Below are 27,164 nucleotides of genomic sequence, written 5' to 3'. Positions count from 1 at the left end.
AGGGACGAGGGGGAGATTATGGTAGATGAGCTGAAAGGGAAATGGGAAGAAGAGCTGGGGGAGGAGATTGAGGAGGGGCTGTGGGCTGATGCCCTAAGTAGGGTAAACTCATCGTCCTCGTGTGCCAGGCTAAGCCTGATTCAATTTAAGGTGTTACACAGGGCGCATATGACTGGAGCATGGCTCAGTAAATTTTTTGGTGTAGAGGATAGGTGTGCGAGATGCTCGAGAAGCCCAGCGAATCACACCCACATGTTCTGGTCATGTCCGGCACTACAGGGGTTCTGGGTGGGGGTGACAAAGGTGCTTTCGAAAGTAGTGGGGGTCCAGGTCGAACCAAGCTGGGGGTTGGCTATATTTGGGGTTGCACAAGAGCCGGGAGTGCAGGAGGCAAGAGAGGCTGATGTTTTGGCCTTTGCGTCCCTAGTAGCCCGGCGCAGGATACTGTTGATGTGGAAGGAAGCCAAGCCCCCGGGGGTGGAGACCTGGATAAATGACATGGCAGGGTTTATAAAGCTGGAACGGATTAAGTTCGTCCTAAGGGGATCGGCTCAAGGGTTCACCAGGCGGTGGCAACCGTTCGTCGAATACCTCACAGAAAGATAGAGGGAATGGAAAAGAAGAAGGCAGCAGCAGCAGCCCAGGGGGGTGGGGGAGGAACCAGAAGGAGTCTCAGGGTTATTAATATATATGTATAATATGTATAGGTCGTTACTATAAATAATTGTATATTGGATTGTTAAACCATATTTTTGGAGAGTGTTTATCTGAGACAAGGCAGTTGCCATTTAGTTTTAGTTTTTGTTATATATTATTTATTCTTTGTTTATAAAACAGGTCATTGTTATTTATACTGTTATATTATTGTGTAAAGGATACACAATGTACTGTGATGGTTGACCAAAAATTTTCAATAAAATATTCTTAAAAAAAAAAGGGATTCAGTCGGCCATCCCACCTGCTGATACACCAGCGGGTTCACACTGGGGAGAGACCATTCACCTGCTCCGCGTGTGGAAAAGGATTTACTGATTCATCCTGCCTCCTGTCACACCAACGAACTCACACTGAGGAGACCATTCAGCTGCACATACTGTGGAAAGAGGTTCAGGAGTTCATCACACCTCATTTCACACCAACGTGTTCATACCGGAGAGAGACCGTTCTCCTGTCCTGAGTGTGGGAAGGGATTCACAAAGTCATCTAACCAGCTGACACACCAGCGAATTCACACTGGAGAGAGACCATTCACCTGCTCCGAGTGTGGGAAGAGTTTCATTAATTCGTCCAACCTTTTGGCGCACCAACGAATTCACAAGTGATTGCAGAGATTGGATTCTTCTCTTAATCACATCCAGCACTGAAACATGCCCATTCTGACAGTTCATGTTTGTTTCTGCTGTTTTGATGCTCCCAGTAACTGGGCTGGTTGTGTTCCTGGGGCTGCAGTTCCGCTGTCTGTGACCTTCCCTATAATTCAGGAACATTCATCAGAAATGAGTTTAGATGAACTTTTACTTCATTTGTAAAATTGATCTTTGATACATTTGTACTCCAATATCTGGAAGATTATACTGATGACCATCTCCAATTAGAAAGTGCTGATTGATCATTGCTGACAATTCTTACTGGTTTGTACATTACACACAGCGACACCTCCATTATCCAGCAGGAAGAAGGAGAATAGGAACTGGTGGAGAATCGAGAGTCTCCAAATGTTACCCCTGCCGCCTGGTACAGAAACCCCCGAGGACAGGAATGGAGACACGTTCAATTCAAGTACTGGACTGTAAGAAATCACCATCTAATAATCTTATAAAATTTTCAGAACGTTATTGAATATTATTGAAATAGCTCTCTCTCTCTCTCACTCTCCAGAAGAGCTTGTCATTTGAGGAGTGGTTGAGGACTCTGGCTGTGTACTCATTGAAGTTTAGAAGGATGAAGCGGGCTCCTATTGAAACTTACAGGATACTGAGAGGCCGCGGTAGAGTGGAGGGGGAGAGGATGTTTCCTCTAGTAGGAAAACCTAGAACCCGAGGGCACAGCCTCAGACTGAAGGGATGATCCTTAGAGATTAGGAAGACTTCCTTCAGCCAGAGGGTGGTGAATCTGTGGAACTCTTTGTCACAAAAGGCTGTGGAGGCCAAATCCCTGAGTCTCTTTAAGACAGAGATTGCTAGTTTCATGGTTAATAAGGGGATCAGGGGTTATGGGGAGAAGGCAGGAGAATGGGGCAGACTCGACAGGCCAAATGGCCTAATTCTGCTCCTACGACTTATGGTCTTATGAAGACAGATTCCAGAGTAGCTTGCTGGCCGACAAACACAGGATAGGTCTGTATTCTAAGGACATGTCTCTCGCACAGGCCCTGAAAAAGTCATTTCTAACCTGAATACAATTGGATCTCATGACCCATAGTAAACCAACTATCTGTGGTTTGACTGTAAAGAATCAAACTGGCTTTCGCAAGGAAAAATACCACTTTGCCAGGAAGATGAGCTTCAGCCCAACACCAACACACTGGCTTCTGCCAGTTAAAAATTCAGAGGAGACGGCCGCCACCAGCTACAGAGACCAGCTCTCACTCTGCAGCATCTGTCCGTCTGTCCTCTGGGACTGGTAAACCATTCTCACTCCCTGAGCTTCAAGACCCTCTTTCTGAAAGGGCTCCAGCCATGAGTCTGTAGCATGTTGAGCATTTATAACATTATGACGATGCCCTGGAATGAGTTGCTTCACCATTCCCACAAAGGCAGCCATCAGCAATTAATATTAGTCGACTCTAACTCCCCCACCACCGTCATCTACGATCCTCACCCTGACCCCATGAAGGGTGAGCTCCAGGTTTTCCCAGGCTTTGCAGCAGAGTGTGAACCAGTCACCTCTGATGATCCTGAGCTCCAGGTTTTCCCAAGCTTTGCAGCAGAGTGTGAACCAGTCACCGCTGATGATCCTGAGCTCCAGGTTTCCCCGGGCTTTGCAGCAGAGTGTGAACCAGTCACCTCTGATGATCCTGAGGTCCAAGTTTTACCAGGCTTTGCAGCAGAGTGTGGACCAGTCACCTCTGATGATCCTGAGGTCCCGGCAGTTCTCGAGTCTGTGCCGGGTGTATTCACAATCCATAAACATGGTTATGGAGACATGTCCAAACTCAAAGATATAAGAGGACCGACACAGTGTCCCATGAAACAGTACCCTCTCCCTGCTGAGAGTACGACAGACACTCAAAACACCGTCCGGTCATTGTTAAAGAATGGTGTTGTACATAAACAGCAAAAATTCAAAAATAAATTGGTTTGAGGAAGAAGTTTGGAAACAATTGTTATTTAATCTAAAATGTTGCCAGCTTCTGTACTAATAAAAATTAAACAGTAAAATTACAACTGAGAAAAGGATTATGTTTGATTCCCAAAGGATAAGCTTCAGCCTTGAAGGATGTCCGGCAGAAATCCTGTTTGAATTTGGAATCATTTTGAAATGATAAAACATCAGCAGCTTTTACAATGGGTTAAAGTGAAAAATAAACAAACAAAATATATTAATGCCTGGAATCAATGGGAATGTTGGATCTCTGATCTCAAGGTTTTCTGAGCATATTGTTGTGGACAGGAATGTTTATCCAGAGCTCATCAATGAGAGAGGATGCTAATTAATGAGATGTCTCAGATTGAGAAGAAGTGAGGGACGATAGGGGAAGAGACAGGAAATCACAGCAGCAAATGAACGTAATTCAATGTAACATCTCAATCCGGTATTAATGTACGTTCTAGTGGAAGGAAAGTATGAATGAGATGAATAAATTGACAGCATTCTTTTGAAGAAGTTTGTATCTTTGTCAATGATCATTTTTAAAAGGAAACTACATTTGTTATATTACAATCCCAGACCAGACCCCAGCAGTCGCTAGTGTACTGGACCAAAACCCCAATATTTTAGTTTATTTTGTAAGGCTGTGCAAAAAGAATACTTTGCACCAGGAGTGATTGCACAAAGAAATAGGAATTTGGTGTTTTAAAACAAAACTTTATTATTAACACAACATTAAACACTTTAACATCACACCCGAAAATAGCTTCCAATGACCCCGTAAACAACATTACTCAACACAATAAATACCCTTAATTACTATCTCTATTCCCAAGTAAATAACAAGAAAGGAAAACCCTACAGCTCTCAATCCACCCCACATCCCAATGGCACAGAGTAATATTAGTTTTCCAGAACAGATTTGACTCCTGTTAGAACCCCTGCAGACTCTCTTATATAATCCCCACAGTACAGAAAGAGGCCATTCAGCCCAATGAGTCTGCACCAACCCTCTGAAAGAGCACCCTACCTAGCCACACTTGCCCGCCCTATCCCTGTAACCCCACCTGGCCTGAACATCTCTGGACACCAAGGGGCAATTTTTGCGTGGCCATTCCACTGAACCTGCATATCTTTGGACTGTGGGAGGAAACTGTAGCACCCGGTGGAAGCCCACACAGACACGGGGAGAAAGTGAAAACTCCACACGGACAGTCACCCAAGGTCAGAATTGAACCTGGGTCCCTGGCGCTGTGAGACAGCTGTGCTAGCCACCTTGTCAGCCTGGCTGGATGTCTTCTGGCAGGAATTCATCAAAAAGCTGTTTCAAATGGTTTGTTTTCCCTTGTCCTCATACAATTCTGCTCTGCATTAAATACTATTACTCTCCTTTAACTATCTTACAGTGAGAGCAAAATACCTTTCTTGTGGTCCAAATGGTAGCCAGATCCGACCTGAACTCAAAATGCTTTCGCAAAATGTCTGAATACCGTAGCTCCACCCAGCAATGACATCATATCCCAAGCTAAAAACAAATTAACTCCCCAAGCTGAAAACACATTAACTCCCCAGGGATTCCCCCTCGTCAAACAGCATTGCTTTACCCCAGGCTGAAAACACATTAACTCCCCAGGGCTTCTCCCGAGTCAAACAACATTGCATTACCCCAGACTGAAAACACATTCCACTGGTTAATTTCACCTCCGGCTCCTAAAACTTTCTGGTCTTGCAAAACAAGATTCTTTTTATAAACATGACTACAGCAGTCAGACACACTGTAACCCTAGCTGTTAACCCTTAAATTGCCAAATACTGAAAATCTAATATATCTAAAATCCTGCATTTGTTACAGTGAGCCTGGCCACTGCCCAAGAGACTGGGACCATTCAGAGGGAGATAGAATATAGGAATTAGGAGCAGAGGCAGGCAATTCAGCACTTTGAGCCTGCTCCACCATTCAGTCAGATCATGGCTGATTTCTTCCTGGTTTCAAATCCACCTGTCGACATGTTCCTCATATCCCTCTAACCGTTAAGATAAACAAAGATCTCGAGACAGACACCACCTTGAACTTTTGAGAAGATCACCTGAAAGTCTATGAATGGGTTGTAATCAGAGGGAACGTGTGCATGATAATGGGATACCAGTGTGAGTGGACAGATTTATTTATTAGGCGTGGATTAACTAACATGCGGATGTGCATAGTGAGTCTGGGCTGAAGAACAGGTTTCAAGACTTGCTCAGCGAATTGGACACTAGAACATCTCTAATGGTTCCTTCTCTTCCCCAGTGATGAGAAACAATATCTCCAAGCATCCCGTCAAGCACCTTCCCTGTAATCGAGGTCACACTGATGAACCTATCATTCCCTGGCTCTGATTTGGAAAACGGGAACGACGTGAGCTATATTCCAATCTCGGAACAATCCCTGACTCTATTGAGCTTTTGACGATATGGGCAACGGGCTCACAGAGTCAGACAAGGGAGAACTAGAGAGAGTTTTAACCTGTGGGCTAGTGGAAGGGAGGAAAGCAGCAGAGGCAGCTGATCAGATTGTTAGTAAGAGTGAGACAAAGATGCTCCATGAGCTCCTCACACTTGTTGTTGGAGGTCAGGGTGGAGGAGACTGGGAAGAGGGAGAGACCTTTAAGGAATGACCGTAGTGTGCATTTAACACAAGTTCAATTTATTTCACATTTATATAGAATATTAACTCGGCTGAAGTTTGTTAACACAGAACATACAGTGCAGAAGGAGGCCATTCGGCCCATTGAGTCTGCACCGACCCACTTAAACCCTCACTTCCACCCTATCCCTGTCACCCAATAATCCCTCCTAACCTTTTTTGGTCACTGAGGGCAATTTATCATGGCCAATCTACCTAACCTGTACTTCTTTGGGCTGTGGGAGGAAACCGGAGCATCTGGAGGAAACCCATGCAGACATTGGGAGAAACTGCAAACTCCACACAGTGACCCAGCAGGGAATCTAACATGGGACCCAGGTGCTGTGAAGCCACAGTGCTAATCACTTGTGCTACTGTGCTTCCATCAGCAGATATTACCGTGCTGCCATCAGCAGATATTACCGTGCTGCCATCAGCAGATATTACCGTGCTGCCATCAGCAGATATTACCGTGCTGCCATCAGCAGATATTACCGTGCTGCCATCAGCAGATATTACCGTGCTGCCATCAGCAGATATTACCGTGCTAACATCAGCAGATATTACCGTGCTGCCATCAGCAGATATTACCGTGCTAACATCAGCAGAAACAGAGCACAATGAACATGATTCATTTCTGGATGTAACTGACAGCAAAATCCAATTACTGTCGTCATTTGTGAATTCGCTGGTGTGCCCGCAGGTTGGATGAATGACTGAATCCCTTCCCACAATCGGAGCAGGTGAACGGTCTCTCTCCCGTGTGAGTGCGCTGGTGTACGGTGAGATGAGCTGATTCTCTGAACCTAGTCCCACAGTGAGAGCACCTGAACGGTCTCTCGTCAGTGTGAACACGGTGATGGGACATCAGATTGGTGGAACTTCTAAAGCACTTCCCACAGTCTGAGCATTTAAAAGGTCTTTCCTCAGTGTGCGCATGTTGATGGCGTATCAGTTCACTGGAACTTTTGTAGCATTTCTCACAGTCCTGGCATTTAAAAGGTTTCACCTCACTGTGAGTGCGCTGGTGTGCGGTGAGGGTAGACGATGTCTTGAACCTATTACCACAGTGAGGGCAACTGAATGGTCTCTCGTCAGTGTGAACACGTTGATGGCGCATCAGTTCCGCAGAACTTTTGTAGCATTTCCCACAGTCTGGACATTTAAATGGTCTCTCAGTGGTGTGAGCTTGCTGGTGTCTCAGCAGGATGGATGACTGATTGAATCCCTTCCCACACTGGGTGCAGATGAAAGGTCTCTCATTAGTGTGAACTCGCTGGTGTCTCAGCACGCTAGAAGAGTGAGAGAAACACTTCCCACAGTGGGAGCAGGTGAATGGCCTCTCCCCAGTGTGAGTGCGCTGGTGTACAGCGAGGTCACTCGATTGCCTGAACGCTGTCCCACAGTGAGAACACTTGAACGGTCTCTCATCAGTGTGAGTGCGCTGATGTTTGGTGAGGGCGAAAGATGTCTTGAACCCACTCTCACAGTGAGAGCACCTGAACGGTCTCTCGTCAGTGTGGACACGTTGATGGGACATCAGTTCCCCAGAACTTTTATAGCACTTGCCGCAATCTGGACATTTAAAGGGTCTGTCGTCGGTGTGAACCCGCTGGTGTGCCAGCAGGTTAGATGACCTTGAGAATCCCTTCCCACACTCGGAGCAGGTGAATGGCTTCTTCCCAGAGTAAACTCGCTGGTGTCTCAGCAGGTTGGATGAGTGAGGGATTCTGTTCCCAGACTCAGAGCAGGTGAATGGCCTCTCCGCAGTGTGAACTCGCTGGTGTCTCAGCATGTTGGATGACTGAGTGAATCCTTTCCCACAGTCGGAGCAGGTGAATGGTTTCTTCCCCGTGTGAATGTGGCAATGCTTTTCAAGATGAGAGGGAGATTGGAATCCCTTCCTACACACTCCACATTTCCACAGTTTCTTCCCAGTGTGACTGCGCTTGTGTATCAACAGGTCAGATGATTGTCTGAATCCTCGTCCACACACGGAACACGTGTACAGTTCTTCTCCACTGGGAATGATTCCTTTATCTCCCATGTTCAAAATCCAATAATATTCCGGTCCCTATATAATGGGCAACTGTCTAACCCTGATGTGATGTTTGGGTTCAGTTTCCCAACTGCAAATCTCCTCTTCTAATATCCTGTGGAATTGATATAAAACAGAAAAAGGGAGTGAGAGAACCCACAAAAACACAAGGGCAGGTTGTAAAATTGAGCTGAATGAATCTGGTCATTTGTGGGGCTGACACTGGGAAAAAGTGACCATGAAAACTGGATTATCATAAAAAACCCAACTGGTTCACTAATGTCTTTCAGGGAAGAAAATCTGCCACACAGTCTTGGCCCACACAGGATTCTGGCCAATATGTGGGAGAAGAGGACAAGAGAGAGAAGGGGCAGTGTGTAAGAACCAATGGGCAAAAGAGAGGGATTTTATTTAGCTCTTGAGAGAATTTTGACAAACCCTCAATCTAACCACCCAGAGGATCAGGGTATCAGGTGTATGTGGAAACCATCACCTCTAGTTTTTCTCCAACTCACACACCATCCTGATTCTGTGATATCCAGTACTGGATGAGCAGACATTTCCTCCAAATAAATATTGGGAAGTCCAAAGCCATTGTCATCAGACCCATCTACAAAGTCCATACCCTCACCAATGACTCCATTTCGCTCCCTGGTAACTGAGTCTGAACCAGACTGTTCAGTCATGGCAAAATATTTCAACCCAAACTGAGCTACCAGCCACATATCTACATTATCACTATTTTCATCTCAGTAACATCGCTCAACTCTATCTGAATCTCAGCTCATTTGCTGCTGAGATTGTCACCCATTCTTCTGATACCTCGGGACTGAACTCTCCTAATGACTCATAGTCGTCTCCCACTACGCTGTCAGTCAAGCAGAGAAATTCACAATATTTCCTCTGGCTGTCTGGTCCAGGATGACTGCTCATACTCCCTGTTGCACATTTCCCGTAGTCATCAGCAGTCTCTCGATTTGAGGATGATGTCTACTCAGGGTCTGTGTTTTTGCCATGGGTCTTCATGTGACTGCACAGACCTGCATTTTTTTGGACACATGGGGCAGGACATCCGAAGAGGGAGTGGGAGTCACAGAGCAGGATTTGCTTCATGCTAAATTGACCCTTAGTACCCAAAGGTAACGTGGGCCTTGGTAGAGTGGTCTTTCAGATAGTCGGTGCAGACTCGATGGGCCGAATAGCCTCCTTCTGCACTGTAGGGACTCTATGATGTGATTACAATGATATCAATTTCGCGCGATATGATTACCTCCCCATTCATTGAAAACATTGCCCCGTACAAAGATGGTGACTGCACATGCGTCCTCCTGCAGATTGCCCCGATTAAAGATGGCGGTCTTTAAAACGGGCAGGTGAGGACCAGCTCGGTTCAAATGGGAGACTGGGAAGACTTTTTCCGAAGTTTGTGCTTGCACAACATGTATACAAAAATACTCCACACACCTGGCAGATCAATCGGTGACTGCTTTCCGCAATTTTCTGTTTACCGGTCGCGGACCGAAGAAAAAACCGTCAACATTACCACATCACCATAACCGGAACTGCACCTGCGTCACTCACAGCCCGGCTCCGCCCCCTCATTCAATCCGATTGGTTGGAGGACCAGCCTCTCCCGCTCGGTCTTCCAGACCCGCCCCCTCTTTCTATTGGCCCAAAGCTTTATCAACCACACCCCTGGCATTGTAATGTGGAGCATGCGCAGTGAGGCGCATGTCCAGGGACAGACTCTTCTTTGTCTCATCTTCAGGCGGATAAGCGGAGGCAGCGTTAAGAGCAGTGGGTGGGAGGGGAGGCTTCACAAACACCCAGTGGAGGCCTCAACACCCCCATTAACAAACTGGCGGCACCGCCTCAACACCCAACACAACGGCAGCTGCCGCTTTCTCCCGGTGCCAGGCCCCAGTGGACAAATGTGGCTTCCGGAAGGAAATGCAGCAATAGATTTGTTCAGGAGAAATTATCTTTAACTCACTTTACTGATCCTGGAGCAGGAGGAGAGAATGGGGCAATTTCTATCCTGCACTCACACTGATGTAACGTAGATGGTCGAATTTAAATTCAGTGAATAATCTGAAATTCAAAACTCCATTCCGTATTAATGACCTTGAAACCATTGTGGTGAGTTTGTGGGAAAGGGGAAACTGTGGGACTGGGATTTGCAGCTTTGGGAAATGAGAGAAACAATTACTCCCCAGGGACGAGAATTATCTGTTCTGAATTTCTGACCTGTGTAAACTGATTTTACAGGGTGACATGGAATGGATTGACAGACAGGAAACTCAAATCAATCATTACATCAAGATCTGATAGTCACTCAATTGATCAGGATCTGAATGTCATCAACTTTTGAATGTGGAAGGATAAATGTTTGTTCTGTCTGTGGGAAAAGATTTTAACCATCAGTGTGACTGGAAAAGCACAAAGAAACATACACACCCGAGTGAGAGTGTTCCAGTGAACTGACTGTGGAAAGAGCTTTAACCAGTTACACAGCCTGAAAAACAGCCCACCATTCACAGCGAGGAGAAACTGTACACGTGTTCTGTGTGTGGAAGAAGCTTCAACTGATCGTCCAAAATGGAGAGACACAAGGACGCCGGCACCATTGAGAAACCGTGTAAATGTGGGGATTGTGGGAAGGGATTCAGTTACCCTTCTGAGCTGGAAACCCATCACCGCAGTCACACCGGGGAGAGACCATTCACCTGTTCCGAGTGTGGAAAGGGATTCACTCGACTAACACATCTGACTGCACACCAACTTGTTCACTCTGACAAGAGACCTTTCAAATGTTCCGATTGTGAGAAGAGCTTTAAAAACAAATTTAATCTTCTGATACACCAGCGAGTTCACACTGGGGAGAGGCCGTTCACCTGTTCCGAGTGTGGAAAGCGATTCACTCGACTAACACATCTGACTGCACACCAACGTGTTCACTCTGATTTGAGACCTTTTAAATGTTCCGCCTGTGAGAAGAGCTTTAAAGGCAAAATGGATCTGCTGATTCACCAGTGCAATCACACTGGAGAGAGGCATTCACCTGCTCAGTGTGTGGGAAGGGATTCACTCAGCATTCCCTCCAACTGAAACATCAGCGCATTCACACCAGGGAGACATTATTCATCTGCTCTGTGTGTGGGAAGGGATTCACTCGTTCATTCACCCTGCAGAAACACCAGTGAGTTCACAAAAGGTTGGATTCTGTTATTGCTACTGTTAATCACATCCAGGACTGAACCATGTTCATTCTGACAGTTATAATAATAATCGCTTATTGTCACAAGTAGGCTTCAATGAAGTTACTGTGAAAAGCCCCTAGTCGCCACATTCCGGCGCCTGTTTGGGGAGGCTGGTACGGGAATTGAACCGTACTGCTGGCCTGCCTTGGTCTGCTTTAAAAGCCAGCGATTTAGCCCAGTGTGCTAAACCAGCTGGAAACCCATTAAGGGTTAATCCAGATCATACAGATCATGCCGCAGATTCACCTCCCTCTGGCTGAAGAAATTCCTCCTCATCTCTGTTTTAAAGGATCATCCCTTTAGTCTGAGATTCTGAAAGTTAGAAAGTTTATTTTAAGCTTGTTTCCGACTTGCTTGCCCTCTTCCTCTGGTTCTAGTTTTTCCTACGAGTGGAAACATCCTCTCCACATCCATTCTATCCAGGCCTCACAGTATCCTGTAAGTTTCAATAAGGTCCCCCCTCATCCTTCTGAACTCCCAACGAGTGCAGACCAGAGTCCTCAATTGTTCCTCATACAACAAGTTCTTCATTCCAGGGATCATTCTTGTGAACTTCTGGACCCTTTCCCAAGGTCGGCAAGGTTTGGGCCCCGTATCGTTCCTTCGATACGGGGCCCAAAACTCCAAATGTTGTCTGACCAGAGCCTTATACAGCCTCAGAAGTACAGCCCTGCTTTTGTATTCTAGCCCTCTCAACATGAATGCTAACATTGCATTTGCCTTCCTAACTGCCCATTGAACCTGCACGTTAACCTTCAGAGAATCTTGAATGTCAATGTCTTTAAGAGAGAGAGGGAGAGACCTGGTCCAACCTTTCCAGAGTCTGCACCCTCCCTGGATTCACTTCCTTTCCCTTCAGTTCCTGCAAGTCACAAATTTATCCCAGAACGAGAAAAGAAATGGAGCTGGACTGGGATGGGCAAAGTCAGAAGTCTCACAACACCAGGTTAAAGTCCAACAGGTTTATTTTTAAGTCACAAGCTTTCGAGCGCCGTGCCTGCGCTGCAAGCTGCTCCTTCAAAAGCTTCTGATTTGACATAAACCTATTGTACTTTAAGCTGCTGTTGCGAGAGGAGACATGGAAAAGGGACAGACACGGATTTCCTCCAACACAACTTCCGCATTGTGACGTCACAATGCACCCCTCCTGAATCAGCCAAAGGAATCACTCTTCCGCGGTGACATCTCCGGCTTGCAGCTCCGGCCCGGCGCTCGGAGACAAGGAGCCCCCCAACTCAGAGATAGAAGCCCCGCCCCGCCCCGCCCCTTGGAATCACCAGGCCTGCCCGCCCCTTGGAGACACGAGCCCCGCCCCTCGGAGACAGGAGACCCGTCCCTCGGAGACAGTGGCCCCGCCCCATTGTTGCCCCGCCCCTGCACCTCCTCGCGGGGACATTTCCATGCGCAGGGCGGAGCTGTGAATAGAGCATGCGCGGTGACGTTATGCGCAGTGCTGATGCTGGAACTGGACAGAGTGGATGGGAGATGACCGCCAGCGTTTTGGATAATGCCGCCGCTGAGTGAGCGGGAGGAATGAAGTCTGCAGAATAACCTGAGAGAATTCAAACCCATTCCGTGGAAGATTCAAAGCCCGAATAAACAGTTAGTAGACCCGTGCTTGCGGCTGAGCGACTTTTCCTGGTGAATATCGCAGATAACGGCTGCCATTGTCTTTATATTGGGCCGTGCGGGAAGGCGCATGCGCAGTCGCCATCTTTCTATTGATGCGCCACCATTCAGGCTCAGAATTCAGGGAGAGAAATCTGTGAATTGGAGTCCTGGACATTTTTTAAGTTCGTTGATGGGACGTGGACGTCGTAGGCTGTGCCAGCATTTATTGCCCATCCCTAATTGCCCTTGAGGGGGCATTTAAAGATCAACCATATTGCTGTGGGTCTGGAATCACATGTAGGCCAGCCAAGGTAAGGGTAGCAGATTTCCTTCCTTAAATGACTAGATTTTTTTTTTAACAACAATCAACAATGGTTTCATGGTCATCATTAGTCTTTTAATTCCAGATTTTTATTGAATTCAAATTTCGCCATCTGCAGTGGCAGGATTTGAACCTGAGATCCCCAGAGCATTGTTCTGGGTCTCTGGTTATTTAGTCCATTACGCCACCACCGCCCCATTGAGTGACACTGATGGATTCTGGAAACTCCTGTACAGGGTGAGAAGGGGAAAAGATTTTCACACAGCAAACTGAAACAAAGAAGAATTTGGGTAACTTCTGAATGTCTATCTGGGACTGACAGAAATTCCCTTTTCAGGGTGTTTGGAGAACTGAACTCAGGCAGAGGAGAGGGAGGAAGAAAACTTGGAGTTGAGGAAAGAAACGGAGAAGATGGTGAGATGGGTTTGGATTTCAGCCCAAGGAGGGAGAGTGTGTGGGGTGGGGATTTACAGCTTTGGGGGAACAAGAGAGGAAAAAATGTTCCAGAGAAACTAGAATTGTCTGTTCAGAATTTCTATCCTGGACTGACAGTGATGACTTTTGTAAACTCCTTTTACAGGATATTAGGCGAGGAGAATTTGCCATCGGGAATGTCAAACATAACATCAGATCAACATCCAACAAATTAACTCTATTCTTCAGGACCTGAATATCATCAGTTTCTGAATGTGGAAAGAAGGTTTTCATTTGGAAAAAGATTTAAACTATCAGTGTGACTGGAAGAACACGGAGAAACACTAACACCCGAATGAGAGTGTTCCAGAAAACTGACTGTACCGCTTACACAGCCTGAAAACATATAACTCAATTGCTCTGGGAACAAACTGTACACTTGTTCTGTGTGGATAGACACAAGGACACTGGCACCATGGAGAAACTGTGGCAATGTGGGGAGGTATTCACTTTCCCCTCCCAGCTAGTAACTCATCGACGCATTCACACTGGGGACAGGCCGTTCACCTGCTCCGTGTGTGGGAAGGGATTCACTCGGTCATCAAACTTAGCATTACACCAGCGGGTTCACACTGGGGAGAGGCCATTCACCTGCTCTGTGTGTGGGAAGGGATTCACTCGGTCATCACACTTAGCATTACACAAGCGGGTTCACACTGGGGAGAGGCCATTCACCTGCTCTGTGTGTGGGAAGGGATTCATTAACTCATCCAACCTAGTGTCACACCAGCGAGTTCACACTGGGGAGAAACCATTCAGCTGCACTGACTGTGGAATGAGCTTTAGGCTTTCATCCACCCTGCAGAAACACCAGCGAGTTCATACTGGTGAGAAACCATTCAACTGCCCTGACTCTGGAAAGAGCTTCAGGCATTCTAGCAGCTTCACCGTGCACCAACGAATTCACAGAGGGGAGCGACCATTCACCTGCTCTTTGTGTGGGAGGGGATTCACTCAGTCATCTAATCTAGCATTACACCAGCGAGGTCACAGTGGGGAGAGGCCGTTCACCTGCCCCGAGTGTGGGAAGGGATTCATTGATTCATGCCAGTTGCTGAGACATGAACGGGTTCACACTGGAGAGAGGCCGTTCACCTGCTCCGAGTGTGGGAAGGGATTCACTGAGTCATCCCAACTGCTGAGACATGAACGGGTTCACACTGGGGAGAGGCCGTTCACCTGCTCCGAGTGTGGGAAGGGATTTATTGATTCATCACAACTACTGAAACACCAGCGACGTCACAAGTGACTCAGGGATTGGATTCTGCTGTTATTGCTGCTGTTAATGACAACCAGGCCCCAATCACATTCATTCTGACAGTCGGGGTTTGTTTCTGCTAATGTTAATCCACTGTTTAACTGGGCTGGAGTTTATTATTCTGGATCTATAGCTGATTGTATTCTTGGGGCTGCAGAATTCTGGAACTGCTGTGTGTGATCTCTCTCCATAATCCAGAAACTCTCATCAGAAATTAGTTCACAACAAGATTCTGGATTTTTCTTCAATCCCAAAATGACCTTTGGTACAAAATCTACAATTCAGTGTCTGATTTGTTCCACTGATTAACATTTCCGATTAGAAAGTGCTGATCAGCCCTTGCTGCCAATTCTTACTGATTTGTACATTACACACAGTGAAGCCTCCGTTATCTCCCAGAAAGAAAGGGAATGGGAATTGGTGGGGAATTGAGAGGCCAGAATGTTATCCCTCCCATCTCCCATCTAGTCCAGAAATCCCCTCAGACCGGGAATGGAGACAAGTTCAATCCAAGTAATAGATTGTGAGAAATCACAGTTTAATCGACTTGTGTAAAATCATCAGAAATCTATGGAATATTTGAGAAATAGTTCTCCCTCTGTATTCTGAAGAAAGCTTCTATGTCAGCTTGCTGAATGACAAACACAGGACAGACCTGTTATCTCTGCCAAGGACAATGTCTTGAGTATAGCCCCTGAAAGAAGACATTTTGAACCCTGATATAATTGGACATTATGAGCCATTCGTAACCCAATTGTGTGTGTGAAGATTAACACACGCTCTCAAGAACAAGGAGATTTCAAAGTGATTGGCTTCACCCAAACATCAAAATCTGGCCCACACCAGTGAACCGTTCAGAGGAGACGGCAGCCACCAGCCATGGACACCAACACCAGTGAACCGTTCAGAGGACACTGCAGCCACCAGCCATGGACACCAACACCAGTGAACTGTTCAGAGAGGATGGCAGCCACCAGCCATGGACACCAACATCACTCAGCACCATCCTACTGTTTGTCCTCCAGGAGCCAGAAACCATCATCACCTAAAGAAATGTTTACTTTTTCTGTCCATTTAACTCATGTTTGTTGCTTCTCAATAATTTGTTTTAAAATCACTCCTGAGCTCAGTCCTCTTTTCGGGTAAGTTATGATTCCTCACTCTGTATCTTTCAAGTGGTGTTAGGAGTGGAATCACATCGCTTCTCGGCCTTTTGGCGAAGGTGAGCGTGAGGTCAGGTGAAATGCCTGCATCTGGTATGTCTCTCTGGTGGGGACCATGAATTGGATTCAATTTGAATTGTTTTTTGGAGCAGGCAAAGAGCTGGATTAGGGATTTGCTCCTGGCCACACTCTGAGATATGGCTTTGTAATTCTGATAAAGTAATTAAAAAACAGTTTAAATAAGGAGTGGGATCACAGTGGTCGGGATCATTGACTTGGGAAACAACAGCCTGAATTAAATGTGAATGGAGAATTTGAGTCAGTTACAAAGCTGATTGTAAATATTTCTGTAGGTGCATAGATAGGAAGAGTGAAAGTAAACATGCCTCCATGAGAGACGGGGAAATTATAATCGGAATAAGGAAATAAGACACAAAACAAATACTTTTTATCTGTCTTCATCGTAGGAAACAGAAAAGTTCCAATTACAAGGGGGAACTGAGGGTTTGGTGCAGGGGGCGGATGGCAACCTTAGTACAAGAACGAGTCATATTTTTAAAAATTGGTCAACAGTACAATATCTGAAGAGCCACAACTATGTTAATCAGATGCCAGTAATAATGAAAATCCAGTCAGACACACGTTTCAACATTATTTTATAGAATTTTACAGAAAAGTTGTTAATTGAATCATGCTTTCTGACAATTATAATGTGAATAAAAGTTTAAAAAATGAAAAAGACCATTTAATTCCCATTGAAAATGTGTTTGATTGATCAAGAATGGAAGCTGCATGAATCCTGACTGAGCTGCATACAGCTTTGCAGATGCAGGTTACAGACTCCCTTATCCAGTCAGAATGATGAACTTCTAGAATTATAGAGTGGAGAAATTAATGGGACTAAATAGTGACTATATCCTCTGGTCCAGACACCCTATATCCTTGGGATTTAAGAGGCAGCTGCATAAATATTGGATCTTCCAGAATTCCTTACTTCTAGAACAATCCCCAAGGATTGGAAAGTAGAAAACATAGCCTCACTATTCCAGAAATGAGAAGGAGATAAAATGGGAAACTACCATCCAGTTAGCCTAACATCAAGCGTAGGCAAAATGCTAGAATCTATCCTTATTATTAGGGACTTGGTGACTGGGTACTAATAAAATCAGACTAGGTCCAAATTTTGTGGTTGTTAGAAAAATGAGAGGTGATCTAATTAGAACATATGATTGATAAAGATCCAGAGAGGTTAGACGCTGTAAAGATGGTTTTTTTTCCTGACTGGGGAATCTGGAACACTGACTCTCAGAATAAAGGGTTGCCCATTTCAAATTGTGATGAGCAATTTCTTCACCAAGGTTGTGAATTTCTGGAATTCTCTCTCCCAGAGAGCAATAGATGCTCAGTCAGTGAGTGTAGTTAAGACATATTGATAGATTTTTGCGTATAAAGGGAATTGAGAGGTATGGGGAGAGTACAGGGAGGTGGAATTGGAGTAGCCAATCAGTGATGATCGAGGAGACGGTGATGTAGTGGTATTGTCACAGGGTCAGAAATCCAGAGACCCAGGGGACTGCTCCTGGGATCTGGGTTCGAATCCCACCATGGCAGATGGTCAGATTTGAATTCAATAAAAATCTCAAATTAAAATCTTTTGATGACCATGAAAACCATTATCAAATGTTGTAAAAACCTATCTGATGCCCTTGAGGGAAGTAAATATGTCACCCTTACCTGGTCTGGTCTACGTGACTCCAGACCCACAGAAATGACTTCTGAACCGGCAAATCAATTCAAGGGCAATCAGGAATGGGCAATAAATGCTAGCCAGTGATACACACATCCCCTAGACAAATAAAAGAATAGTAGGACAGGCTCGAACGACCGAAAGGCCTCTTCCTGCTCATTATGTTCGTTAAACCTCAATCTGAGGGCGGCACAGTGGTTAGCACTTCTGCCTCACGGTGTTGAGGTCCCAGGTTCGATCCGGGCTCTGGGTCACTGTCTGTGTGGAGTTTGCATATTCTCCCCGTGTTTGCGTGGGTTTCATCCCCACAACCCAAAGATGTGCAGGGCAGGTGGATTGAACAGGCGAAATTGCCCCTTAATTGGAAAATTGGGTACTCTAAATTCATTTTTTAAAAACTCAGTCTGGTTCCCCACAAGCTGCTGAGTGAGTGAATTAAATCTTCACAAAGACGCCAGACTACAAGTCAGGACATAAACATTGTTTATTGGTTACAAATTACCCATTTATCTGGGCTCACATACCCTTTCTTGTCATAGAATCCCTACATTGCAGAAGGAGGCCATTCAGCCCATTGAGTCTGTACCGATGCTCCGAAACAGCACCCTACCTGGGCCCACTCCCCTGCCCTATCCCTGTAACCCCACCCAACCTGCACATCTTTGGACACTAAGGGGCAATTTAGCACAGCCAATCCCAGCTAACCTGCACTTTGAACTAAATCCAAATCATGTTGAAATATAATCAGATTTATCCAGCAGTTCAGCACTAATGGGCAGAGATATTTCACAAAACAAAGATCCCACAGGATATTCAGTGATTCACTGTAAATCAGCACTAATGGATGCTGAGTGTTCATTACAGCAGGACCAGAGTCTGAGGTGAGAAATCGGTGAGTTTACTTTCAGAGTAATTCCTTCAATGTCTGATAAGTTAGGTGTCTATCACATAGCTTAAACCTAATGATTACAAACATTCAGAGCATACACGGCCTTATCCTCAAGTTACAGAACAGACTTTCCCCTGTCAATATGCAGCTGCAGGATTGGACTGAGATCTGTTTATTGTTCATGTTCAGTTCAATGCAAATTTAAAACAAGGTTTGCGGAGATGATGTTCTATTCACACATGAATGAGAAATGCTGTGGGGCACACACCAAGTCCAATAGGGCTGCTTTACATCAGAAATAAACTCCAACTATCAGAATAAACAGTCCTGGATGTGATTAACAGCAGAATCACACCCCTGTAATCACTGGTGAACTCGCTGGTGTCTCAGCAGGTTGTATGACCGGGTAAATCCCTTCCGGCACATGGAACAAGTGACTGGCTTCTCTTCGCTGTGAACCTGCTGGCCTCAGCAGAGTGGATGACCGGGTAAATCCTTTCCCACACTGTGCAGGTGAATGGTCTGTCTCCAGAGTGATTACGCTGCTGTATAAGCAGAAGTTTTCTGCTTTTAAAGCTCTTCTCACAGTCAGGACATTTAAACGGTTTCTCAGTCATGTGAACATGCTGGTGTGCAGTGAGATGGGATAAACAACTGAATCCCTTCCCACACACATGGCAGGTGAACGGCCTCTCCCCAGTGTGAATTCGCTGGTGTACAGTGAGGTCGCCTGTTCTCCTGAACCCAGTCCCGTAGTGAGAGCACCTGAACGGTCTCTCGTCAGAGTGAACACGCTGATGGTGCTGCAGTTCCTCAGAACTTTTATAGCACTTCCCGCAATCGGGGCATTTAAACAGTCTCTCTTCACCGTGAACATGTTGGTGTTTCTGCAGGTTGGATGACCGATTAAATCCCTTCCCACATTCAGAGCAGGTGAACGGCCTGTCCCCAGTGTGAATGTTCTCATGTGCCACAAGGTGGAAAGATGTCCTGTACCCCTTCTGGCAGTGAGAGCAGCTGAACGGTGTGGAATCGGTGTGAATGTAGTGGTGCTCCCTCAGTGTGCGTGGACTTATAAAACTCTTTCCACAATCAGAGCATTTAAACTCTCTCTTGTTGGTGTGAACTCGCTGGTGTGACTGCAGGGCAGAGAAATCAGTGCTTCCCTTCCCACACACAGAGCAGGTGAACGGCCTCTCCCCTGTGTGAATGTGCCAATGTATCAGCAGGGCCGATGACTGAGTAAATCCCTTTCCACATTCGGAGCAGGTGAACTATATCGCCCTGCTGTGAATGCACTGGTATCAACGGGCCAGCTGATTGAGTAAATCCCTTCCCCCACACGGAGCAGGTGAACTGCCTCTCCCTGTTATGAATACGCTGGTGTATCAACAGGCCAGCCCACTGAGTGAATCCCTTCCCACACACTCAGCAGGTGAAACATCTCTCTCCAGTGTGAGTGCGCCGGTGACTTTCCAGGTCAACTGGATAATGGAATCCTCTCCCACAGTCTCCACATTTATACGGTCTTTCCCCGGTGTGACTGTGCTTGTATCTCGTCAGGCCAAATGAACGGTTGAAACCTTGTCCACACACAGAACACATATGCAGTTTTACCCCATGGTGAACGGTGCTTTTTCCTTCCATGTTCAAAAGCTGATGATATTCAGATCCTGGAGAATCGAGTGACTGAGTCAGATCTTGACCTGATCTTTGATTTACGATTGTCTGTAATTTCTCATCTTCTAATACCTTCAAAAATGAATTGAAAACAGAAAGAGGGAAACATGAGAGACAAGCCACAAAAACACAAAGGTAAGTTGTGAAATTGAGCTGAACATATCTGGTAAATTGTGGGGTTGGAACTAAGGTGAAGTGGATAACAAAGTTGCTGGAATTGTTTCAAATGTTCACTAACATACTTCCAAAGATTTTATTTTGAAAATCTATATAAAACCTGCAATAAAATAAAATCCAAGCCCACTGCCACCGAAAAGGATAAGGGCAGCAGACACTTGGGGGAAAAAACACCACCTGTAAATTTCCCTCCAAACCACTCACCACCCTGACAAGGAGATATATTGCCATTCCTCCAGGAAAATCCAGAATTCCCTCCCTAACAACACCGTGAGTGTTCCTACACAACATTGACTGCAGCAGTTCAAGAAGGCAACTCACCAGCAACATCTCAAGGGCAACCAGGGATTGGCAATAAATGCTGGCTGAACCAGCCGCACCCACCTCCCATGAATGCATTTTTAAAACTGACCTGGAATATCCACGCAAATACAATCCTGACAGTAACTTGGTGCAATAGAACCAAGAATTCCTATAGTGCAGAAGGAGGCTACTCGACCCATCAAGTCTGCACCTGCCCTCTGCAAGAGCACACTACCTAGGCCCACTTCCCTGCCCTATCCCCGTAACCCCAGATAAATCCCTGGACAAAGGGACAATTTAGCATTGCCAGTCCACCTAACCTGCACATCTTTGGACTGTGGGAGCAAACCAGAGCACCCAGAGGCAAGGCACGCAGACATGGGGATAAAGTGCAAATTCCACACAGTCACCCAATGCCGGAATTGAATTTGAGTCTCTGGCACTGTGAGGCAATAGTGCTTACCATTGTATCACCAAAATGCTTCACTCAGTCACCCCACCTTCTGTGTTTGCATTGGACTCTGTCATTGCTGCTGTTTTGGAAAACTTTGGGGCATTTGAAATTCTCCACCAATTATCACTCCATCTTACAGGAATTGAACCCACGCTGTTGGCCTTATTTTGCATCACAAACCAGCTATCTAGCCCACTGAGCAAAACCAGTTATATAGCCCCTGTATAGTCACCTGAGGAAGGAGCAGTGCTCCGAAAGCTAGCGTTTGAAACAAACCTGTTGGACTTTAACCAGGTGTTGTGAGACTTCTTACTGTGCTCACTCCAGTCCCACTCCGGCATCTCCACATCATCACTCCATCTTTCTGATGGATAATGAAGGTTCTGTGCACATGGGTTTATTACTTGGTTCCTAATTTTATAAATTTCCCATTTTCTCCCAATATCCACATCACAGCAAAAAAGATCACGACTAACTAATTAGTATTTTTGATTAGTATTTCCAGCTTTGACAAAAGGTCACCTGGACTCGAAACGTCAGCTCTTTTCTCTCCCTACAGATGCTGCCAGACCTGCTGAGATTTTCCAGCATTTTCTTTGGTTTTAGTATTTTCGATGCCGGGTGTTTACCCAGCATTCCCCGCGGCAGTGAATGTCCCCTCTTCACGCCAGAGGAATAGGCTGCGCATGCGCAGTGTAAGTAATGGCGAGGGGGAGGGTCGCTCTTTTGTCGTCTGCAGTGGGAAGGATGTGGAAACTCTGAGGGAACAATGGGGCCGGATCTGGATAGGGAGGGTTTCTAAACACCCGGTGAGGGCCTCAAACCCTGAATGAGACTCTGCAGATCCCGCGTTTCCAGCTCCGGGTCTTTTTTCCCCAGACCCAGCTTCTGGCTAATGGTCGCCATCTTGTTTCAGGGCGGAGTGCATGCGCTGTAGCCTTAAGACGCAGAGTAGGCGGAGCTACAGGTTTCTGTTCTCACCGGGTCCTAGTGTCCGGGGCCGAATCGTTGTTAGCACGTTTTTAAACATATTTCCCACTTACGGGTTGCGCTTGATGTTCGCGGCCTAGAGGGGTATTTGGGTCATATAATTTTATTTTAAAAAATAAATTTAGAGCACCCAGTTCTTTTATTCCAATTAAGGGGCAATATAGCCCCAATTCAGCTCCCCTTTCAGCTTTGACAAAGAGTCATCGGACTCCAAACATTAGCTCTTTTCTCTCCCTACAGATGCTGCCAGACTTGCTGAGATTTTCCAGCATTTTCTCTTTCGTTTCAGCTTCCCTTTCTTTTGAGACTCACGCAGACACGGGGAATATGTACAAACTTCACACAGATAGTGACCAGGGGCTGGGTTCGAATCTGGGTTCTCGGCACCGTGCTTCCCACTTTGGGCCTTATATTTATTTTCAGTGAAAGGTTACAGCCCCTAATAATAACCTTTTATTGTCACAATTATGAAGTTACTGTGAAAAGCCCCTAATCGCCACATTCCGGCACCTGTTTGGGTAAGCTGGTACAGGAATTGAACCCGCACTGTTGGCCTTATTCTGCATCACAAACCAGCTATCTAGCCGACTGAGCTAAACCAGCTATATAGCCCCTGTATGGTTACCTGAAGGAGCTGCTTCTCCATTTGGTTTTGCACTTCAACCTCACACTACTAATCACTGCCTGCCCAGTGTGGAGGGGACTGAATAAGTCAGAGGATCTGCTCCTGGACCTGCTCTTGGGCCTGATTAAAGCAGCAGCCTGTAGATCGGCAGGGGGTAACTCTGGCTGTCGGCCCCTCTTCTGTGGTCTTGTCGGTCCCTGGGTTGTCCTGGAGAGGGGGCATGCGGTGTCTAGCGGAACACTTGAGACCTTCCACACTGGTGGCCACCTCAGGGTGCAGAATGTCCCATAGACACTGGAAACAACATTCTGGTGTAGTTGAGAAGGAAGTTTGATTGGACCACAAGTTTGGGGAAACAAGAGAGAAACAAAATTCATAGAAACTGGAATTGTTGGTTCTAAATTTCTATCCTGTACAAATGGGAATACTGACACTGTCAATGTCTTTTACAAGGTACAAGAGGTCGTTGATTTGCAGATGGGAAACTCAAACCAAACATCATATCGAGATCTGACAGAGTCACTTAATTCATGAGGACCTGAATATCATCGGTCTTTGAATGTGGAAGGAGAAATATTTGTCTGCTCTGTCTGTGGGAAAAGATTTCAAACATCAGTGTGACAGGAAAAGCCCCGAGACCCACACACACCTGAGTGAGAGTGTTCCAGTGAACTGACTGTGGAAAGAGTTTTAACCAGTTACACAGCCTGAAACAAACATCACCCCATTCACTGTAGGGAGAAACACGTGTTCTGTTTGTGGACGAGGTTTCCACTGATCATCCAACCTGGATGGACACAACAACACTGACGCCATGGAGAAACCGTGGAAATGTGGGGACTGTGGGAAGGGATTCAATTACCCATCCCTGCTGGAAATGCGTTGACGCAGTCACACTGGAGAGAGGCCGTTCACCTGCTCCATGTGTGGGAAGGAATTCATTCAGTCATTCCACCTGCTGACCCACCAGCAAGTTCATATTGATGAGTGGCTGTTTAACCAGTCAGACTGTGATAACTCTAAATTCTCCGAGGACCTGGTCAAGCACCAGGTTGTTGGCACTGAGAGACAGTTCAGTTGCTCCCACTGTGGGAAGCTATTCAAACGATCACAGATTCTCATTGAACACGAACGCACTCACACTGGGGAGAGACCATTCACCTGCTCTGTGTGTGGGAAAGGATTCACACGATCATCCCACCTCGCTACTCACAGACTGGTTCACAGTGATAACAGACCTTTCAAATGTACTGAATGTGAGAAGAGTTATAAAACCACAAATGATCTGCTGATACACCAGCGGGTTCACAACGAGGAGAGGCCGTTCAGATGTACAGTGTGTGGGAAGGGATTTACTCAGTTATCTGGCCTCCAGAAACACCAGCGAGTTCACACAGGGGAGAGGTCATTCACCTGCTCTTTATGTGGAAAGGGATTCATTTATTTAACCAGCCTCCGATCACACCAACTTGTTCACTCGGATAAGAAACCTTTCAAATGTTCTGAATGTGAGAAGAGCTTTAAAATCACATGACGGCAGCATTGCTGCAACAGCCTCAGTACTCAACATCGACAACTGCCAATCTCCAGACGCAATTCTGCAACTCATCCGCTTCATTCTGGATCACAACGTCTTCACCTTCGACAACAAGTTCTTCATCCAGACGCACGGAACAGCCATGGGGACCAAAGTCGCACCTCAATTTGCCAACATCTTCATGCACAAGTTTGAACAAGACCTCCTCACCGCACAGGACCTTCAATCGGCGTTATACACCAGATACATCGATGACATTTTTTTCCTTTGGACCCACGGCGAAGAATCACTGAAACAAATACACGATGACATCATTAAGTTCCATCCCACCATCAGACTCACTATGGACTACTCTCCAAAATCAGTTGCATTCTTGGACACACTCATCTCCATCAAGCAGGGTCACCTCAGCAGTTCGCTTTACCGCAAGCCCACGGATAACCTCACGATGCTCCACTTCTCCAGCTTCCACCCTAAACACATTAAGGAAGCCATCCCCTATGGACAGGCCCTCCGTATACACAGGATCTGCTCAGACGAGGAGGAGCGCAACAGACATCTACAGACGCTGAAAGGTGCCCTCGTATGAATGGGTTATGGCGCTCGACTCATCGATCGACAGTTCCAATGCGCCACAGCAAAAAAACGCACCAACCTCCTCAGAAGACAAACATGGGACACAACCGACAGAGTACCCTTCGTCGTCCAGTACTTTCCTGGACCGAGAAACTACGACATCTTCTTCGTAGCCTTCAACACGTCATCGATGAAGATGAACATCTTGCCTAGGTCATCCCCACACCCCCACTACTTGCCTTCAAACAACCGCGCAACCTCAAACAAACCATTGCAGCAAACTACCCAGCCTTCAGAACAGCAACCACGACACCACACAACCCTGCCATGGCAATCTCTGCAAGACGCAATTGCCAGATCATCGACATGTATACCACCATTACACGTGAGAACACCACCCACCAGGTACGCGGTACATACTCGTGCGACTCGGCCAACGTTGTCTACCTCATACGCTGCAGGAAAGGATGTCCCGAAGCGTGGTACATTGGCGAGACCATGCAGACGCTGCGACAACGAATGAACGGACATTGCGTGACAATCACCAGGCAGGAATGTTCCCTTCCACTCAGGGAACACTTCAGCAGTCAAAGGCATTCAGCCTCTGATCTCCGGGTAAGCGTTCTCGAAAGCGGCCTTCAGGACGCGCAACAACGCAGAATCGCCGAGCAGAAACTTATAGCCAAGTTCCGCACACGAGTGCGGCCTCAACCGCGACCTGGGATTCATGTCGCATTACATTCACCCCCCACCATCTGGACTGGGCTTGCGAAATCCTACCAACTGTCCTGGCTTGAGACAATTCACACCTATTTAACCTGGGGTTACTCATTTCTCTGGATCTATAAACACTTAATTAACTGCAAATGCTCGCATTCCAAGCATTGTCTTGCATCTTTGAATTTGTCTATATATATGTTTCTGGAACATACCTCTTCATTCACCTGAGGAAGGGGCAGTGCTCTGGAAGCTAGTGTTTGAAACAAACCTGTTGGACTTTAACCTGGTGTTGTAAGACTTCTTACTAAAATCCAGCAACAGCATTGCCCATGCGCCAGACCACAATGACCGGGGAGTGATTGACGGCACCTCTCGACCAATAGGAAGATGGGCGGGGTGGAGGACTGAGCGGGAGCGACTGGTCCTCCAACCAATCAGAGTGAATGAGGGGAGGGGCTGAGCCCAGGCCTCCCTCATTGGCTGAGACTCTGCATCATTTTGAAAGCTAATTTGTCTCAAAATCCAGGAGAAAACTGGGCCTTTGTTTGTGGCTTTAAACAGATGAAACCCTGTGGGTGTGGAGCAAACATTTCATCATTTGTTACTGAAGTGTGGGAACTCACCAGATAGGAGCTTCCAAACCCTGGTCACCATCACCTGGAAGGACAAGGGCAGCAGATTCTTAAGGAGCAGCCTTCCCAGGGAGGCAGTGGACAAGCAATCCAGACAGCCAGGGTAATGATTTTGTGATTAACACTCCAATGCGTAAAAGAAACATGACAATGTAAATGTTTAAGAAGGAATTGTAACGTAAAGAGCGATATCTGTGGAAGGTTATCAAAATTGAATGGAAGAAAGTCAAGGGAATGTGTAACTCTGATGGAAATGTACAGTCAAGACAATTCAATGTTCTGTAATGTTTATGATCGATTTTATGAATAAAGTATATTTTTTGAAAAAAATAATAATAAAAGCAAGATACCGCAGATGCTGGAAATCTAATAAAATCAGAAATTACCGAAGGAGACTCAAAATGTTTATTATTTTTCTCTCTCCACAGATACTGCTAGACCCGCTGAGTTAATGCCACAAATCAGCTGTTTTTATTATAATGGTACCTGAGTTTGAATCCTACCACGGCTGAATTTAATTCAATAAAAATATTGTGAGCATGGATCAAATGTCATAAAAACGCATCTGGTTCTCTTAATGCCCTTTTGGGAAGGAAATCAGCCATCCTTACCCAGTCAGGCCTACATGTGACACGATTCACAAACAATTCAAGGGCTTAAAGGGATAACTGGACAGACGTGAATGTCCCCATTAGAACAAGGAGTCTCCCTGGTCAGCAGAAGAATTAGGCCAG

At 46.1% G+C, this 27,164-nt stretch overlaps 2 protein-coding genes and 2 long non-coding RNA genes across 7 annotated transcripts; 2 read left to right on the top strand and 2 right to left on the bottom strand.

Moving 5' to 3' along the window:
- Positions 1 to 1,384: 1,384 nt before the first annotated feature.
- Positions 1,385 to 9,618, bottom strand: LOC140417840 (uncharacterized). The gene is made up of 3 exons (XM_072501288.1): positions 9,477 to 9,618; positions 7,040 to 8,127; positions 1,385 to 1,470 (listed from the first exon to the last, which is right to left on the bottom strand). The coding sequence occupies exons 2-3, from the start codon at positions 8,019 to 8,021 to the stop codon at positions 1,385 to 1,387; spliced, it is 1,068 nt and encodes a 355-aa protein (XP_072357389.1). The 5' UTR covers positions 8,022 to 8,127; positions 9,477 to 9,618.
- A 172-nt stretch (positions 9,619 to 9,790) lies between these two features.
- LOC140421636 (uncharacterized) lies at positions 9,791 to 16,841 on the top strand. Of its 4 annotated transcripts, none has more exons than XM_072506434.1 (2): positions 9,791 to 11,211; positions 13,786 to 16,841. In XM_072506434.1, exon 2 carries the CDS (start codon positions 14,095 to 14,097, stop codon positions 14,926 to 14,928), a length of 834 nt encoding a protein of 277 aa, XP_072362535.1. In that variant the 5' UTR covers positions 9,791 to 11,211; positions 13,786 to 14,094; the 3' UTR covers positions 14,929 to 16,841. The 4 variants fall into 4 exon arrangements, with proteins under 4 accessions (XP_072362535.1, XP_072362534.1, XP_072362533.1 ...); XM_072506433.1 differs by lacking the exon at positions 9,791 to 11,211 and adding an exon at positions 12,659 to 12,913; XM_072506432.1 differs by lacking the exon at positions 9,791 to 11,211 and adding an exon at positions 12,659 to 13,194.
- Positions 16,842 to 18,313: 1,472 nt separating this feature from the next.
- LOC140421639 (uncharacterized) lies at positions 18,314 to 22,337 on the bottom strand. Its single transcript, XR_011946958.1, has 2 exons — positions 21,627 to 22,337; positions 18,314 to 20,488 (listed from the first exon to the last, which is right to left on the bottom strand). It is a non-coding gene; the product is annotated as an uncharacterized lncRNA (long non-coding RNA).
- Positions 20,451 to 26,820, top strand: LOC140421646 (uncharacterized). Its single transcript, XR_011946967.1, has 2 exons — positions 20,451 to 20,551; positions 23,419 to 26,820. It is a non-coding gene; the product is annotated as an uncharacterized lncRNA (long non-coding RNA).
- Positions 26,821 to 27,164: the final 344 nt, after the last annotated feature.

Source organism: Scyliorhinus torazame, chromosome 5 (genome assembly GCF_047496885.1).
Source record: "Scyliorhinus torazame isolate Kashiwa2021f chromosome 5, sScyTor2.1, whole genome shotgun sequence".
Taxonomy (NCBI): Eukaryota; Metazoa; Chordata; class Chondrichthyes; order Carcharhiniformes; family Scyliorhinidae; genus Scyliorhinus; species Scyliorhinus torazame.
This window is presented reverse-complemented; position numbering and strand designations above follow the sequence as displayed.

Bases quoted from the DNA above. Each gene is read 5' to 3' on its own strand.
- LOC140421636 (XM_072506434.1), top strand. From the start codon at position 14,095: ATGGAGAAACTGTGGCAATGTGGGGAGGTATTCACTTTCCCCTCCCAG.
- LOC140417840 (XM_072501288.1), bottom strand. From the start codon at position 8,021: ATGGGAGATAAAGGAATCATTCCCAGTGGAGAAGAACTGTACACGTGT. The intron at 1,471-7,039 runs GTAATAGGTTCA...CCTGAATTATAG, and splicing joins ATTCAGTTGCCCTCACTGTG to GGAAGGTCACAGACAGCGGA.